General features: G+C 42.5%; 1 protein-coding gene across 1 annotated transcript in view; it reads left to right on the top strand.

Annotated features, from left to right (window-relative positions):
• LOC126484272 (collagen alpha-5(IV) chain-like) overlaps positions 1-17,363 on the top strand; it is a 609,631-nt gene that overhangs the window by 406,261 nt on the left and 186,007 nt on the right. Inside the window, exons 4-5 of the mRNA XM_050107696.1 lie at positions 9,960-10,181; positions 11,594-11,656. Coding sequence (XP_049963653.1) covers positions 9,960-10,181; positions 11,594-11,656 — 285 coding nt within the window. The remainder of the gene's footprint in view (positions 1-9,959; positions 10,182-11,593; positions 11,657-17,363) is intronic.

Genomic DNA, 17,363 nt, shown 5'->3' with positions numbered 1-17,363 from the left:
AATTTTGATCCTTGAACATTGGCAGAAACGAGGATAACCTGCTTCTATTACTGACTCTGGTTATGAAATATACTAAGCACTTCTGTTAATCTTAAAGAAAAGGTGGAGTAAGATTTCACGCCCTGTCAATGAAGAGGTCATAGTATTGTAATGTAGAAGCATTAGAATAACGGTGACAGATTAGAATGTATCGTCTCGTCGACGATGAGATCATTAGAGACGGAGTACAAGATCCGAGTGGGAAAGGAGACCGAGTATCTTTCACGACGCTGTGACAAGGGAGGTCCTAACCTCTGTTCGCACGTGGAGACACCCGCCACTTATCATCGAAATGTAATCTCTCAAAGGAAATTATTTTGCTGCGTTTATTTAAAATAAACATTTTATTTCATTCTTGGTAATTACTAACGTTTCTCCTTGGACTAAATGAAGCTGTATCACACCAGAAATTATTTTATGCTCACAGACAGAAGTGTGCGGAAAAATAGCACATGTGAGGATGGCCCTAACAGTGCAACCATAGTAGGTACAGCCACAACAATCACAGAAATGAAGTTCACATGTAGAATGGTAAAAATAGTCAACCCCTTTAAGTTTTGTACCCATACCAGAGTTCGTAACTCATGAAAACAGGTCAGCGTAACTCTTGAGCTGTTAATGGCCAAGAGGACAAGATTACTTACTTGCGTGTCTGAAAGAACATAAACATACATTGTTGACGGTCCTCAGTTATGGATCGTCAACGATGTATGTTCTTTCAGACATACAAATACTGTAAGTATTAAAAGCCTAGTTGGGCATACGATGTTAAAAACATTGTTCACGATTCCCTGTAGTCCCATTCTCCATGTTACGGGAATCCAGTAATGTTGCGCGCATCAGGCGATGAATAAAGTGGCCTATAGCAAAAGGATGTAAACAGTGTGGCATATGGAGGTTTGTGTCGATCTAGGAGCGTGAACGGATAGGCGAAGTGCTTAAGTTGACCGCTAATTAAATATAAATGGTTTGGCCGGGTACACTGTAACATTACAGCCGAAATTTGCTACATGTGGTTATTCTCTCTTTTCAAAAACTAAATTTATCACTTGTTGGTTTTTTTTGTGACCCTGGAACAAAATCTATGTACCTACGAGGCACTCCACAACTACATTTTCAAAGAGACGTATCAGTAAATGGTCTGAGAGTTCGGAACCACGCTTGGCCAGGCTGATGTAGGTTTTCTGTGGTTTCCTTAAATCGCTAAGCCATACATTTGGAGAGTTTCTTTGAAGAATCGAAGATTGATTTTCTTCCCCATGCTGGTCCATTTCGAGGGTGTGCTCCGTCTCTAATGACCTCGTTGTCAACGGGATGATAAATCCTAATCTTCCTTTAGTTCCTTCGCGTTAGTAAATAAGCCCACAGAACAAAATATTAGCCATCTTATCAAAAGAGCACGCTGGTCTCTTTGGGGTGCTATATATGGTGCACAACTCGTACCGGCCGGTCATGTGACCCACCACCGCTGACGTAATGGCAGAAGAGCAGAAAGGAGTTATGGTGTTTGGGCATGCCGTGAATGGAGTTACCCGATTTCTTGATGTATTAATGCCTGCAAGGTATGCTGTAGATATGTGAAAGTGGTCATAAAAACATTCTAATCGACGAGTACTGGAGACAATGACAACAGATTTTAAACCAGGCATGAATTGCTGCTGGCAGTGAACATAGGTCCATCTCAACCAGTTTCCGAGCGAATATTGCCTAGGGAACTGCATGCGACGGAAATTTAGTGTCGAATACCACGGTAAATCTACATCTATACTTTGCAAACCAGCGTGAGGTGCATGGCAGAGGGTACGTCCATTGTACCAGTTATTAGGGCTTCCTCCCGTTCCATTCACGTATGGAACGCGGGGAGAATGCTTGTTTGAATGCTTCTGTGCGCGTAGTAATTATTTTAATCTTATCCTCACGATCCCTGTGAGAGATACGTAGGGGACTGTAGTATATTCCTAGAGTCAATATTAAAACCGGTTCTTGAAACTTTGTTAATAGACTTCCTCGTGGATAGTTTACGTCTGTCTTCAAGAGTCTGCCAGTTCAGTTCCTTCAGTATCTCTGTGACACTCTCCCACGGATCAAACAAATGTGTGACCATTCGAGCTGCCCTTCTCTGTGAACGTTACTTTCTGCTGTTATTCCTATTTGGTACTGATCCCAAACTCTTGAGCAATATTCTAGGATGGGTTTAACGAGTGATTTGTAAGCAATTACTCTAGTATATTGACTGCACTTTCACAGTATTCTACCAATAAACTGAAGTCTACCACCTGCTTTACCCACGACTGAGCCTATGTGATCATTCCATTTCATATCCCTACAAAGTGTTACAGCCAGGTATTGGTATGTGTCTGCTGATTCCAATAGCTAGGACCGATGACCTCGCTGTTTGGTCCCCTCCCCCAAACCAACCACCGGTCCAACAGCGATTGCTCAGAGCAGCACACAAAGACTTACTTTTTAAATGAGCCAGACAACAAAAAAACTGGACAGTAGCTTACTGGAATGAGACGTTTAACTCGCAGTGTGTGGAGAGAGTAGTTTACGCTGGACGTGGTTCTGTCATGTTTTGAGGGTATTTTTCGTACGTTAATTTGGGCTTACTCAGTCAGGTCACTGTAACCATTAAACAGTAAGTTTATTTCAACATTATTGGTGGAGATATCCCTTTACAACAGCCGTGGTCACAGGGTTTCAAGCATACTTTCCTGGTCTGAGGAACACTCACGCACCCCACCGCTCCTCGAAAGGCCCGCTAAATCACCCAATATTAATCCCACAGAAACTGTCTGGGATTGTTTGGAACAGAGGGTGAAATGTAGCAATCAAAACCCGCCCAGTTTGGTAATTATACATGGTCTGAATATGAACGAATGGCTTCAGTTGGATATGGCATACCTGGAAAAACATGTGGACTGTCTTCCTTGACAGAGGCCAGAGGATCATCTCCGTGTGCATCAACGACATGCTAGTCGGCTATAGCGCGGTATTTGGCGCTGTCCAGTAGGAGATGATGTTTAGGCCCTGACAGGCGCTGTCGCTGTGGGAACGCCGTCTGCGAAACATCCGCAGGCGCTTCCGGCGTCGGCCGTCGACCCCCTCCGCCGCGATAGCTTATCGGGGAGCTCTGTCATCTCCTTTCTGTTCGTCTCATCTCATCTCGTTTCTTCTTCTACGCAGGCCATCACATGCCTTCCGCGGGAAAACGATGAATATCAAATCGGTGATGTCACTAGCTTCACTTTCCTCTCTGGTCACTGAAAAGGAAATTGTACATTCTGTGCGTTGTTAACGTAGCCATCCTTCTGTCTCTCTCTCTCCATTTTTGTCTTTTTTTGTAGCTGTTAAATTTCATTCTGTTGATTACACTAGATGCTAGTGAAGCCCTGGGTCTACGCTATGATTAATTTCCCAAGAATCTCTGCTTCAGAGACGTTCTCCAAGAGAGTATTTTGCAAAAATAAGACTCCAATTACTTTTTATCCTAATATCTTCGGTGTTCCACATAGTTCTTTTTCAGTTGATTTCTTGCAGCGCTATGTCGTTGGGTTTTATCTCCACTGAGGATGTTTCTTTTATCTTCCCCACAGATACATTTCTTCTTCTTCTTCTTCCAGTTTCAACCGTCCTGATTTTGATACGTCCAGAATTTACACCCATGATTTATAATTCTCCAAATGTTTGACAAATGTTTGTCTTGTATGTATACCAAGTTTCCCTTCCTTAGTAGCTTAAAGTTACGTTTTAATGCTCGCAAGCCCATCCCAGTTGTTATTTTCACATTGGTACCTGTTGTGTCGATATGACTTCATCGACAACATTCTGCAAGCTCCAAACCAAACATCGCACTTGGTTTTTTGTTTTTCAATGACATGAATAACAACAGTGACTTCTTACTGGGGAAACAGCATCAGAATGAAAGGCCTATTCGAAAGAGAGTTGATTTAAAGTTTAAACATGGTTGGGACACAGCAATACTATATACTAAATACAATACCACCCTGTTGGCGGTAATATTCATTTCACTCCCAGAGTTCTGTAAGCCAACAATTCGGTCTATTGGAAGGCAGGTGGAATCCAAAAGAAAGTGCATCTTGGTATTTGTACATACACAAATTATCGCCGCAGATAGAAGTCGGATTTATTAATCAATCATTAACAAGTTCAAAATCAGACTTTTGGGTTATTAGTCACTCATTTTAGCTCAGAATCTGTCAGAGCTTAGAAACAGCTAATCACCAAAGAGAAATGCTTTATACAAGGGGGAAAAGGAGAGATATCTCTTATTAAAAATGTTCACATCACTGCCTCGTAATAAATTATAAAATCGCGGAAATCGCCCAACAGCACTTCTCAGCTGTTGCTATAAACTCTTGGACAGACTTCTATGAAATAGGATAAGCACAAGAATGAGGGATGATGTCCCCGTTGAACTAGAAGCTGCACAAACCGGGTTCTAAACCTGACTACACAAATCGAAGTTGTATTGCAGAAACAACTGAAGACATCTGTAATGTTTGTCGGCTTGATTGTCTCTTACGATACAGTATGAAAGAAGAGCTCTTATGTAAGTCAATCAGAATCATCCCCTGCTATACCACATTGCGATTACAAATTAAATGCTCTCAGACAGCACTTACGTGTACTCCAGGGAAATTTCATAAGCAAAGAAATGAAACTAAATAATGGACCACCTCAAGGGTCAGTAGTATCCCCTACACTTTTCAACCTTTATACACACATCAACAGAAGTTTTGCATCACTCCCTTATTTAGAAATTCATAGGACGGAAAACAAAACCCGCTCTGAATTACGCACTTATTCGTTAGTAATGTGTCCAGATGTAATGTGTGTGTGTGTGTGTGTGTGTGTGTGTGTGTGTGTTTAACTGGATAACGTCAATACGTGGTGGAACGTCTCCTTGCTCGGCTGAAGGCTTGGATTCGTCGTGGCAAACCATCGATGAAATAACTAAGTCAGCCTTGGTCCTAACTGTCGCACTCCTCATTGGAGACTGTGCGTAAGTCGCCGAGAGTGCATGGTAGTTGTCGACGTCCAAAAACAGCTCGTTTCAACCGATTCCACACATGTTCGATTGGGTTCCCATCCGGGTAACAGGCAGGCCCCTCCATTCTGGTAATCTTAGCGTGCTGAAGGGAAGTGTTCACGAGGATGACACGATGAGCGAGCGAGCTGTTACCAATCAAGATGAAATTGTCACTAAAATATTGCCAATACGGACCCAGTATTGGTTGCAAAATCTCGTCCCTGTACCGTAGGACAGTGCCCTGAACAACCACGCCCTCAACAACCATGTGCTCAACAACCACGAGAGGTGTACAGAACATCACTACACCACCATCTGGTTGCACATGTGGATCACAGTGTTGGAGGAATTCTATATTATCGGGCTCTCATCAAACATGTTGTCTGAGACTCTTAGGGTACAAACAGATCCGAGTTTCATCCGTGAACAACACCCGATGCTAATCGTGGGACGTCCATTCTGCATGATTTTTTGCCTATCTGTAACCCCTCGTGGTCTCGCGGTAGCGTTCTCGCTTCCCGAGCACGGGGTCCCGGGTTCGATTCCCGGCGGGGTCAGGGATTTTTCCTGCCTCGAGATGACTGGGTGTGGTTGTCTCGTCTTCATCATCATCATTCATCCCCATTACGGTCGGAGGAAGGCAACGGCAAACCACCTCCATTAGGACCTTGCCTAGTAAGGCGGTGCGGGTCTCCCGCATCGTTCCCCTACGCTCTGTAAAGAAGCATGGGACTTCATTTCATTTAACGGAGACTATGGTGTGGCGGTGTACGACATGGTGATTGCCATGGTCGTTTGGTATGGATATTCGCATCATGCGATCGTCTACTAACAGTTTGATGCGATACATGGCGTCCTCTTCAAACACGGAATTCAGTTCTGGAGCACTCAGCCCACGGTTCCTTTGACTCATAAGTCGTAGATATCGAGCATCCTCTGCGCCTGCCAAACGTGGACGCCTGTGCTGTGTATGTCCGTAACACTATCTGTCAACTGGAACCTATTCCATTTCCGCACCACATCACTTTGACTCCGGTGCGCTGGTCGAGCGCTACTTCCCTAGCTGACAAGCCTGCTGCACGTAACTTGATGATGCGGACCCGATCATTGGTCGCGACTGTCCTTCAGGGCATGATGGATGTGCACTCTGCCGTTTCAAAGATGTCTCTGATGCGCCTCTATTGGTACTTTACTTGCAGCTGAAATGCTGCAGACCATTCGATTGCGGAGCTCTAACCGTAGGTAGCGCTGAGGGATAATCTTCCGCTCGGTGCATAGCGGTCGCAGTAGCAACATACCTGCACGACATTTCGGAGCGATGGAAAACTTCTCTTGGTATGTGTATTTCTGACAAACCTGAAGAAGAGCAAAGAAGTTTAGATATGTTGACAATCTAGCACTTGCGGTTCAGCACAAGGAGTTCAGAAGTGCTGAAAACACTCCAACTGATGATCTCGACGAACTACACAAATATTTTACTATGTGGAGACTCATACTGAATGTTTCTAAAACCAAAATCAGCGTTACCACTCAAACAACAGAGCAGCAGACTTTAAACTGAAGGTCCGTATGAACGACAAAGTGCCTGTCTATCAGTCACACAAATTATCTTGGCATTATCTTGGTAGGACACTGTCTTTCAGGAAGCATTTCGAAAAGACTTCTTGGAAAATAAACACACGAAGCAACCTTATCCAAAAACTCTGCGGTACTAACTGAGGAGCATAAGCAGATACTCTCCGACCTTCTGCGTTTAGTTTAGCCTTTTCTGCGGCTGAACATTGAACTACGGTGTGGTTGAACAGCCATCACATAAATAAAATAAACTCTCAGAGGTGTTAGCAAGGCAGTTTGCTTACCCCATTACTCTTCATTACGATTATGGAGAAATTCGTGAAAGAAATAAGGAAGTAGAAAATGAAGATTTGAATGTTTTTGCTTTTGCTGATGAAATCACCATTTGTGGAGTGACAGAAATGGAGGCTCAGAGTAGACCGGATTACTGGAATAAAAAACTTAGAATTCAAGTTGACTGTGAGTGAGAGCGAGACAATGGCAATGGATATGAGTGGGACACCCACACCTTGTAACATCGTACTGGAAGAAGATAAGGCTGAATTATGAAAAGTTTCAGTTATCTGGGTAAAGTCGTATCAAGGGATGGAAGTGCCAAACTAGAAGCTTTAAAAAGTGGGAAAGAGTAGGAAAAGGATTAGCTTCTTCCACCAGGTATGAAACCTAATCAGGGGCAAGGGAGTCCCTCTAAGAACTAAACAGACCATGTATAAAACCTATCTCCTGCTGATAATGACGTATAGCCTGAAGACCTGTGTCATAAATAAGTCAAATACAACTATGTGAATGAAGTTCCCTAGGTCAGCTCTACAAAAAAACCAGGAGAGACGGAGTCAGGAACGAATATTAAGGAGAGATATGCAGGTGACCTTGCCCATGGAGGAAAGAATGAATGACTGCTGCGAGATTGGAGTGGCCAGGTCATGTGAAGCGGATGAACCCGACTCGCACTCCACTTCTTTATGTGGAGATGGAGGTACCAGGAAATCGGCTGATAGGGCGGCGGAGAAGAGATGGGTAGACCAGGTTAACGAAGATCTCAAGAAGAGAGGAGTAACGCGGGATACAGTGACGAGAAAAAGGCTATACCAGGACAGAAATCAATGGCGGCATATCGTTTACAAAGCAAGGAAATTCCGATGAATGTGATGATGATGACGACTCAGATCAATACAACCGTTAAAATCATCTCTGGGTGCATAAGAACTACTCCACCCTACTGGTTTCCAAGAATCAACCACATAGCCCCTCCTATGTTAAGAGAACGAGAAGCCCCGTTGAAAGAATATTCCAAAATAATGAATAATCTTCAACTTTCCATCCATGAAGGTATCCCCGGGTTGACAACAAACCGACTTCGTTTCAAAAATCCACCCCTGCGCCTGTTTCAACAGCTTGCTGATAGCATCTTCACCACTGACAGCTAACGGCGAGAAACCTGGACTTCAAATGCATGACTTCGTCTTTCAGTCAAATTGAAAACTCCACATTTCATCCCCGTCTATTTCGATTCTGAGCTTCTAAAATAAAACCAATTAAGCACCTTTTCTTGGAATTTCAAACTCTTGAGTCCTTTGTTTTTGTTAATCGCCGACTATAACGTTTCCAAAGTCAAAACTATTGTCTAAGGTTTTAAAGCCATTTGCCAGTACAACATGAAGACCACGCAGAATTTGTGCCACGGGCGTTCTCTGCAGTCGTTATTCAAATTTCAAAATCGTTGTCTCTGGTGGCGGCGATTGCTACGCTGTAGGCCGACTTTCATCTTCATGAAAATTTCCTTCTTGCTCGAATTCGTTGAACCAATGAAACATGATAGCCAAAGTACGGAATTTCCAAATGCTAAATGTGATTTTATGAGGTACACTGAAATGTAAAAAATAAATAGAAGAAAAGAAAACCAACTGACAGAAATGCTCTCATTTTAGCTCATTGCTGACAGCTAATGAATATCTCCGTAGATAACGACTTCGGATAGGTTTGCATCGCGGATAATAGTCAAACATCGTTGTACAGTGCAGTAATAAACAAGGCTGTATGCTATTGTCGCGTGTCTACTGGAAACGAGAGAATGTATCAGAAACCCTTCTCAAATTTTTCAGGCTTTTTCTTGTAGATCGCAGATAAGTTAGTTCAATTGTCGCCATGATAGCTGCGTTCTTTTTCAGAGGGCACTATATAAAGTCACTGCTTGTTGTGGAAGAGCCACAAAAAGGACCGCCAATTGTTATAGTGCAATGTGTACCGGACGAGCTATACGTGCTCTCTTAGCGAGGGCGCTGTGGGGGATAAGTTCTATCCAGTCAAACGTACAGATAAATCTATTACGTATCTGTGGCCAATCTGCTTCCGGCCAATAACAGTTGACCCTGCAGTTAATGCAAACTTTATATGAATTAAAGTTGACAGACTAACTGGTGGGCCGGCCGCGGTGGTCTAGCGGTTCTAGGCGCTCAGTCCGGAGCCGCACGACCGCTACGGTCGCAGGTTCAAATCCTGCCTCGGGCATGGTTGTGTGTGATGTCCTTAGGTTAGTTAGGTTTAAGCAGTTCTAAGTTCTAGGGGACTGATGACCACAGATGTTAAGTCCCATAGTGCTCAGAGCCATTTGAACCATTTTGAACTAACTGGTGGGCTAAAGGTGTAGTTAAATAGGTGCATGTAAAGATGTATTTTCCCACCCACTGAGTACTGACACAACAACACAGTTCTTACGAAGCCATCAACATGCCTGTTGCGTAGACCTAGGTTTATCTGAATATTCCGCCTGTTAGCAAACAAACCATTGATTGCAGTACTTTTTCGTCTGGGGGCTTCAGTCATATAGGACACCTTGCGTGTGCGGTACGCCACCGGGGCTCCTCATGCAGCTAGACACACAAAATTTTCTTGAAATTCCAATTAGTTTGCGGACTGCGTTCGCAATAGTCCTTATGCAGCATATTTTGGAATTCATTAATTCTGACTGTAACGCTGCCAGAAAGATTTAATCATTCTGGAAAAATGGGAATATTAGCTCAGTGACAAACTCGAACTGAGACAAAAATTAAAGTCTGTTAAAACTGTGTTCACGATAATCTTCCACGTAATGTTTTTACTTTACGTCTGGCCATCTGCAAATTTTGCCAACCTCACTGTATTTTTAAAGTAAAGTGCAGGTACTACCACACAATCTGTAGATTAATTCCTGAACTGTTGGATTAATTTTAAAAGGTAATTTATAAGATTCGTTTCGTACTACCGGAAACAGATCCAGAGGGCACGTGAGTATGTTGGAGGGTTGATGTTGCAGGGAAGGCCGGGAGATGCTGGGCCGCGCGGTCCTGACGGGCTGGACGGCTGCAACGGGACGGACGGAATCCCCGGAACGAGGGGAATCCCCGGTGGGCCAGGGCCACGAGGCATGGAGGGCTCTCCTGGAGAGCAGGGACCCACTGGCGACCCGGGCGACGGCGGCGTCAACTCCAAAGGCGTCAAGGGAGACCGCGGCGTGCCTGGCAGACCGGGACAACCCGTAAGTACCAACGCCACATACCAACTCATCACTACGAAAATATGAAAATGAAGCTATGAACACTATCAACTGTGCTCTGTACAGCCTTGATAATGGTATTAAGTGAGGAACTATTACTATAGGTTGATTAGAATTACGTGGTAGGTGACACTTCACAGACTGGAGCTGGTTTCCTCCAGAGCGTTCAACATCACGCCCAAGCCGTTCGCCATTGCCGAACAACCACAACAGTTAGTTACTTCAACTTGTCCCGCTTTGTTTGTTGTAGTGTTTGGATCCGAATTCTGCATCTGGCGCTTTAATTTCCTATTTCATTGCACACGATAAAAAAAAGGGCACACACACACACACACACACACACACACCAGATACTAGCGATATACACGCTTTTCATACAGAGTGCTAATCAAACATTACCGAATCCTTCCGCTCTAGACGCGATTCAGCGTCACATATACAGTCATTTTAATGATAGAGAGTGTGCTGGGTGGCAGTGGGCGAAGCTTGCTTCTTCCGCTGTTCGAGCCCCTCTCAGAATTCGTTCATCACCTTGTGAACAAAGAGTACAGCCTCTTCGCTCATTTTTATAAATAATGTAAACAATTACTCTATACACGAATAAACTTTGTGTTCACAATGGTTACTTATTGTTAAAGCGCAGAATATCGTTACGTAGCTAGGGTTGCTTCCAAACGGCCGTACCGAGCTGGCCGCCTGCCACAAGACAAGAGGCTCGGCGCATCGCGGCCGGTGTGTTCGTCAATCCCCGCCGATCCGCGCAACAACGAATAAGTGTCGCTACATCAAAGGAAATGGTTCGTTCGTGCGCGGCTTTGCTTAGACGGCGTTCCTCTTTCCATTTTTATTGACGCGTACGTTCTCGTGTTCCATTCTGCGCTGCTATGCGCCGCGCGTTCTGAGCCATGGCGCGTCTGGTGTGTGTTCGACTTAGGTTGGCGAGTGTAAGGATTCCGGAGTGACACGAAGTTAGCCGACTTTCACCGAACAGAGATAAGTTACTTTTTTTAATGTGTGCAACCTTAAAACGAAACATTGTCGAACCAATTATTACTTGGAAATGGCCTTTGAAAATTGTTCCACGATCAGAGATATAGAGAAAACCGCTTCATGGAATGCTTATGGTCTTTAGTACCGAGCACGTAGCACTAAAAATCTCTAGATCAAGTATAGTTCGTAAAACAAGAGAGTTGAGAAGTGCCGTATCTCTTTTTCCTCCGTTAAAAAAAAAAAAAAAAAAAAAAAAAAAAAAAAAAACAAATGTGACAAATAATTTAGATCAGCATATGTTTCCGTTCTGGCCACTATTCTTTTTTTGAGCTGTGAACAGGTGTTCATTGTAGTAACAGTGATTTACTTCTTTGGACTGATTGGTGTTTAATACTTTTTTTCAGGGGGAAACAGGGCTGCCTGGTATGCGTGGCCTTCAAGGACAACCAGGAGACACTGGAAATCCGGTAATTCGCTCTTTTAGTTACTAGCATTGGAGCAGACTTCGTGCGCCACAGAGTAATAATGAAAAATATGATTGTTTCGTACAGTATATGTTCTGTTGTCCCGGCAAGTTAAAGATTATATTTTATACATACAACTGATTCATGAACTATAAACAATGCCTGCAAAACCTCCAGAAATAATAACAATAACGATTACCTCATTCTAACTCCAGAGATACAGATGACATGAGACGCATTGGTAGTTTGTGAATTATTGCGACTCCGGAGAATTCAGAATGAACAATTTCCTGACTTTTCACTCTCTAAGAGTATTTATTTTGTTTATTTCTGTTATCTAGAAGGTTACAGAAGTGAGGAGCTAGTACATAATTTCTTTGTTTATGACTGTAAGAATAGGTATTTTTCTTCAATAACTATAGCCTGAATAAATTATAGTCAAATAGAATTAGAATTCTCTAAATTCATAAAGTTTGTCTCTTTAATAATGATCCTAGTTCTCTAACGTAGCTAGATCTTGCTAAGAAATTTCTGCAGCTTCATATTCTTAATGTAGTTGTGTGTGTCGAAGTAGGTACCGGTACACCATGTGATGTGGTGCTCTTTCTCGCAAAACATATGGTAACCCTTTGTCAAGTTGATTTAGCACCAAATGTGTGTATGCCAAGTAGGTTCATTGTGTCTGATAACGTAAAAAACAACTTTAAGCACTCCCATCAGTTCTTACCCTAATGGTTATTGTCTTTGTGAAAGGCAGTGCAATATTTTATGTTGTGATGTTGGCAGTAACCCTTCTCCTACTTTCACCATCTTGAAACACGTAATGTTTCTGCCTCTGCCCTTCTATTAAAATTATAAACCGAACAAAATGTATCATACTGTGTGTCCACATTTATTTTAACCCTCACAGACTAGAGGCAGGGAGCAAGCAATAACTCTTCATCGTTGCTGCAGTGCATTCAGCAAGAAAACTAACTGTATTTTGGTTTCCTACTGTACCTAAAATATGCTGCTCGGACTAAATGATTGTTGTTGTTGTTGTGGTCTTCAGTCCTGAGACTGGTTTGATGCAGCTCTCCATGCTACTCTATCCTGTGCAAGCTTTTTCATCTCCCAGTACCTACTGCAACCTACATCCTTCTGAATCTGATTAGTGTATTCATCTCTTGGTCTCCCTCTACGATTTTTACCCTCCACGCTGCCCTCCAATACTAAATTGGTGATCCCTTGATGCCTCAGAACATGTCCTACCAACCGATCCCTTCTTCTGGTCAAGTTGTGCCACAAACTTCTCTTCTCCCCAATCCTATTCAATACTTCCTCATTAGTTATGTGATCTACCCATCTAATCTTTAGCATTCTTCTGTAGCACCACATTTCGAAAGCTTCTATTCTCTTCTTGTCCAAACTATTTATCGTCCATGTTTCACTTCCATACATGGCTACACTCCATACGAATACTTTCAGAAATGACTTCCTGACACTTAAATCAATACTGGATGTTAACAAATTTCTCTTCTTCAGAAACGCTTTCCTTGCCATTGCCAGCCTACATTTTATATCCTCTCTACTTCGACCATCATCAGTTATTTTGCTCCCCAAATAGCAAAACTCCTTTACTACTTTAAGTGCCTCATTTCCTAATCTAATTCCCTCAGCATCACCCGACTTAATTCGACTACATTCCATTATCCTTGTTTTGCTTTTGTTGATGTTCATCTTATATCCTCCTTTCAAGACACTGTCCATTCCATTCAACTGCTCTTCCAAGTCCTTTGCTGTCTCTGACAGAATTACAATGTCATCAGCGAACCTCAAAGTTTTTATTTCTTCTCCATGAATTTGAATACCTACTCCGAATTTTTCTTTTGTTTCCTTTACTGCTTGCTCAATATACAGATTGAACAACATCGGGGAGAGGCTACAACCCTGTCTTACTCCCTTCCCAACCACTGCTTCCCTTTCATGCCCCTCGACCCTTATAACTGCCATCTGGTTTCTGTACAAATTGTAAATAGCCTTTCGCTCCCTGTATTTTACCCCTGCCACCTTTAGAATTTGAAAGAGAGTATTCCAGTCAACATTGTCAAAAGCTTTCTCTAAGTCTACAAATGCTAGAAACGTAGGTTTGCCTTTCCTTAATCTTTCTTCTAAGATAAATCATAAGGTCAGTATTACCTCACGTGTTCCAGTGTTTCTACGGAATCCAAACTGATCTTCCCCGAGGTTGGCTTCTACTAGTTTTTCCATTCGTCTGTAAAGAATTCGTGTTAGTATTTTGCAGCTGTGACTTATTAAGCTGATAGTTCGGTAATTTTCACATCTGTCAACACCTGCTTTCTTTGGGATTGGAATTATTATATTCTTCTTGAAGTCTGAGGGTATTTCGCCTGTTTCATACATCTTGCTCACCAGATGGTAGAGTTTTGTCAGGACTGGCTCTCCCACGTCTGTCAGTAGTTCCAATGGAATATTGTCTACTCCGGGGGCCTTGTTTCGACTCAGGTCTTTCAGTGCTCTGTCAAACTCTTCACGCAGTATCATATCTCCCATTTCATCTTCATCTACATCCTCTTCCATTTCCATAATATTGTCCTCAAGTACATCGCCCTTGTATAGACCCTCTATATACTCCTTCCACCTTTCTGCTTTCCCTTCTTTGCTTAGAACTGGGTTTCCATCTGAGCTCTTGATATTCATACAAGTCGTTCTCTTATCTCCAAAGATCTCTTTAATTTTCCTGTAGGCGGTATCTATCTTACCCCTAGTGAGATAGGCCTCTACATCCTTACATTTGTCCTCTAGCCATCCCTGCTTAGCCATTTTGCACTTCCTGTCGATCTCATTTTTGAGACGTTTGTATTCCTTTTTGCCTGTTTCACTTACTGCATTTTTATATTTTCTCCTTTCATCAATTAAATTCAATATTTCTTCTGTTACCCAAGGATTTCTACTAGCCCTCGTCTTTTTACCTACTTGATCCTCTGCTGCTGTCACTACTTCATCCCTCAAAGCTACCCATTCTTCTTCTACTGTATTTAATTCCCCCATTCCTGTCAATTGCTCCCTTATGCTCTCCCTGAAACTCAGTACAACCTCTGGTTCTTTCAGTTTATCCAGGTCCTATCTCCTTAAATTCCCACCTTTTTGCAGTTTCTTTAGTTTTAATCTACAGGTCATAACCAATAGATTGTGGTCAGAGTCCACATCTGCCGCTGGAAATGTCTTACAATTTAAAATCTGGTTCCTAAATCTCAGTCTTACCATTATATAATCTATCTGATACCTTTTAGTATCTCCAGGGTTCTTCCATGTATACAACCTTCTTTCATGATTCTTAAACCAAGTGTTAGCTATGATTATGTTGTGCTCTGTGCAAAATTCTACCAGGCGGCTTCCTCTTTCATTTCTGTCCCCCAATCCATATTCACCTACTATGTTTCCTTCTCTCCCTTTTCCTACACTCGAATTCCAGTCACCCATGACTATTAAATTTTCGTCTCCCTTCACAATCTGAATAATTTCTTTTATTTCATCATACATTTCTTCAATTTCTTCGTCATCTGCAGAGCTAGTTGGCATATAAACTTGTAGTACTGTAGTAGGTGTGGGCTTCGTATCTATCTTGGCCACAATAATGCGTTCACTATGCTGTTTGTAGTAGCTTACTCGCATTCCTATTTTCCTATTCATTATTAAACCTACTCCTGCATTACCCCTATTTGATTTTGTGTTTATAACCCTGTAGTCACCTGACCAGAAGTCTTGTTCCTCCTGCCACCGAACTTCACTAATTTCCACTATATCTAACTTCAACCTATCCATTTCCCTTTTTAAATTTTCTAACCTACCTGCCCGATTAAGGGATCTGACATTCCACGCTCCGGTCCGTAGAACGCCAGTTTTCTTTCTCCTGATAACGACATCCTCTTGAGTAGTCCCCGCCCGGAGATCCGAATGGGGGACTATTTTACCTCCGGAATATTTTACCCAAGAGGACGCCATCATCATGTAATCATACAGTAAAGCTGCATGCCCTCGGGAAAAATTACGGCTGTAGTTTCCCCTTGCTTTCAGCCGTTCGCAGTACCAGCACAGCAAGGCCGTTTTGGTTATTGTTACAAGGCCAGATCAGTCAATCATCCAGACTGTTGCCCTTGCAACTACTGAAAAGGCTGCTGCCCCTCTTCAGGAACCACACGTTTGTCTGGCCTCTCAACAGATACCCCTCCGTTGTGGTTGCACCTACGGTACGGCTATCTGTATCGCTGAGGCACGCAAGCCTCCCCACCAACGGCAAGGTCCATGGTTCATGGGGGGGACTAAATGATTAATAAGGAAATATTGAGACACATCAGACTACTGTAAGAGTTTGTTAGAGAGAAAGTAGATATGAAATAGATCATAGGGAGATATATGGAGAACAAGGACATAGCTGCAGCTGGTGCTATCAGCTAAAAAGAAGCCGCAAGCATGTCAGAGACAGTCGAGAAGAGCTGTCGCAAACTGACCCAAGGATTGACTGCAAAAGAACACCAAGCTGTGGCAGCATGTTGTAAATTATTTGCTGTTGGAAAGGGAAGGAAGGTATGTTGGAGATCAATATCCTGATGTCTTGTAAGTCATTAGAGATGAATATTAATTGAATGGAAGAGATAAAGGTCCTAACCTCACTGTGAATATTTTGGTACCTTTTATGTGCATACTCATTCATAAACAATAAAAACTGCAAGGAGGAGCCAATATGTGCCTCCTACTAAAGTAATCACGCCAAATAATTAGAGAACACTCTGGATAATCATGATTTCCAAACAGGGATTTAAAACCTGATTCTTCACAATACATGTCCTAACCACTGAAATACTGTGCTCAGCTTTGCTGTTGAAGATATCAAGTCTTTGGCAGAACCTTGTATAATTGTTTCATAGGATGAAATCATTGTTTATTGCCCTCACTTAAGTATGTACATAAGTATGAGGTACATGCACAGTCACAATTCAGTCTGGTTATATGGAAAGTCTGTATGTCCACCTAAATATGTACCACCCCATACATAGATACTGCCTCAGTTGAAGGCATCCATTTTACTATTGTTTGTTGAACAATAATAGGTTTTGGATTTTCACCAGGTCAGAACACTGATTCTAAACTGGGATTCATCAGTGAAGAAAGTATGCTTTCTCTGCTTTGCAGCCATTTGCAAAACGTTTCTGCTGATGCAAACAGTGGACCATACATATGCAGCCAGTCGCCTTACATGCACACCACCATTGTGTAGTCTTCAGATTACAGTACACACTAGTATTACTCATCTTGTGTTTGGTTTAGCACCCTAAAACACTGTCCAGTCAATCTTGCGTGCAACAAATGCAGACCACAGTGTAAGGTGTGTAATGATGGACATTGGTTATTGAAGCTCTTCTTAACCTTAATCACACTTAGTTGAGCTTCTGGATGCAGAAGTGTTGTTACAATCTGTGAACATGAGAGTGATGAATATTTAACCAATGTTTCATCTGCCCCACTCTGCCAATGGACAACCATTGCATTTCTTCTGGTAGCTGATGGCTTCCAACAAAGTGGGCTATCTAAGCTGTCTGCTTCACTGTCACAGCACCAACCACAATCCTAATTTGTTGCTGCATTCATATGATACAAAATAAGTGGTTTACCATTAGCTTGCAAGCGGTATTTATTTGCTGCAATAACT

The sequence above is a fragment of the Schistocerca serialis genome, chromosome 6, assembly GCF_023864345.2.
Source record: "Schistocerca serialis cubense isolate TAMUIC-IGC-003099 chromosome 6, iqSchSeri2.2, whole genome shotgun sequence".
Taxonomy (NCBI): domain Eukaryota; kingdom Metazoa; phylum Arthropoda; class Insecta; order Orthoptera; family Acrididae; genus Schistocerca; species Schistocerca serialis.
Note: the sequence above shows the minus strand (reverse complement) of the source record. Positions and strands in the feature narration are given on the sequence as shown.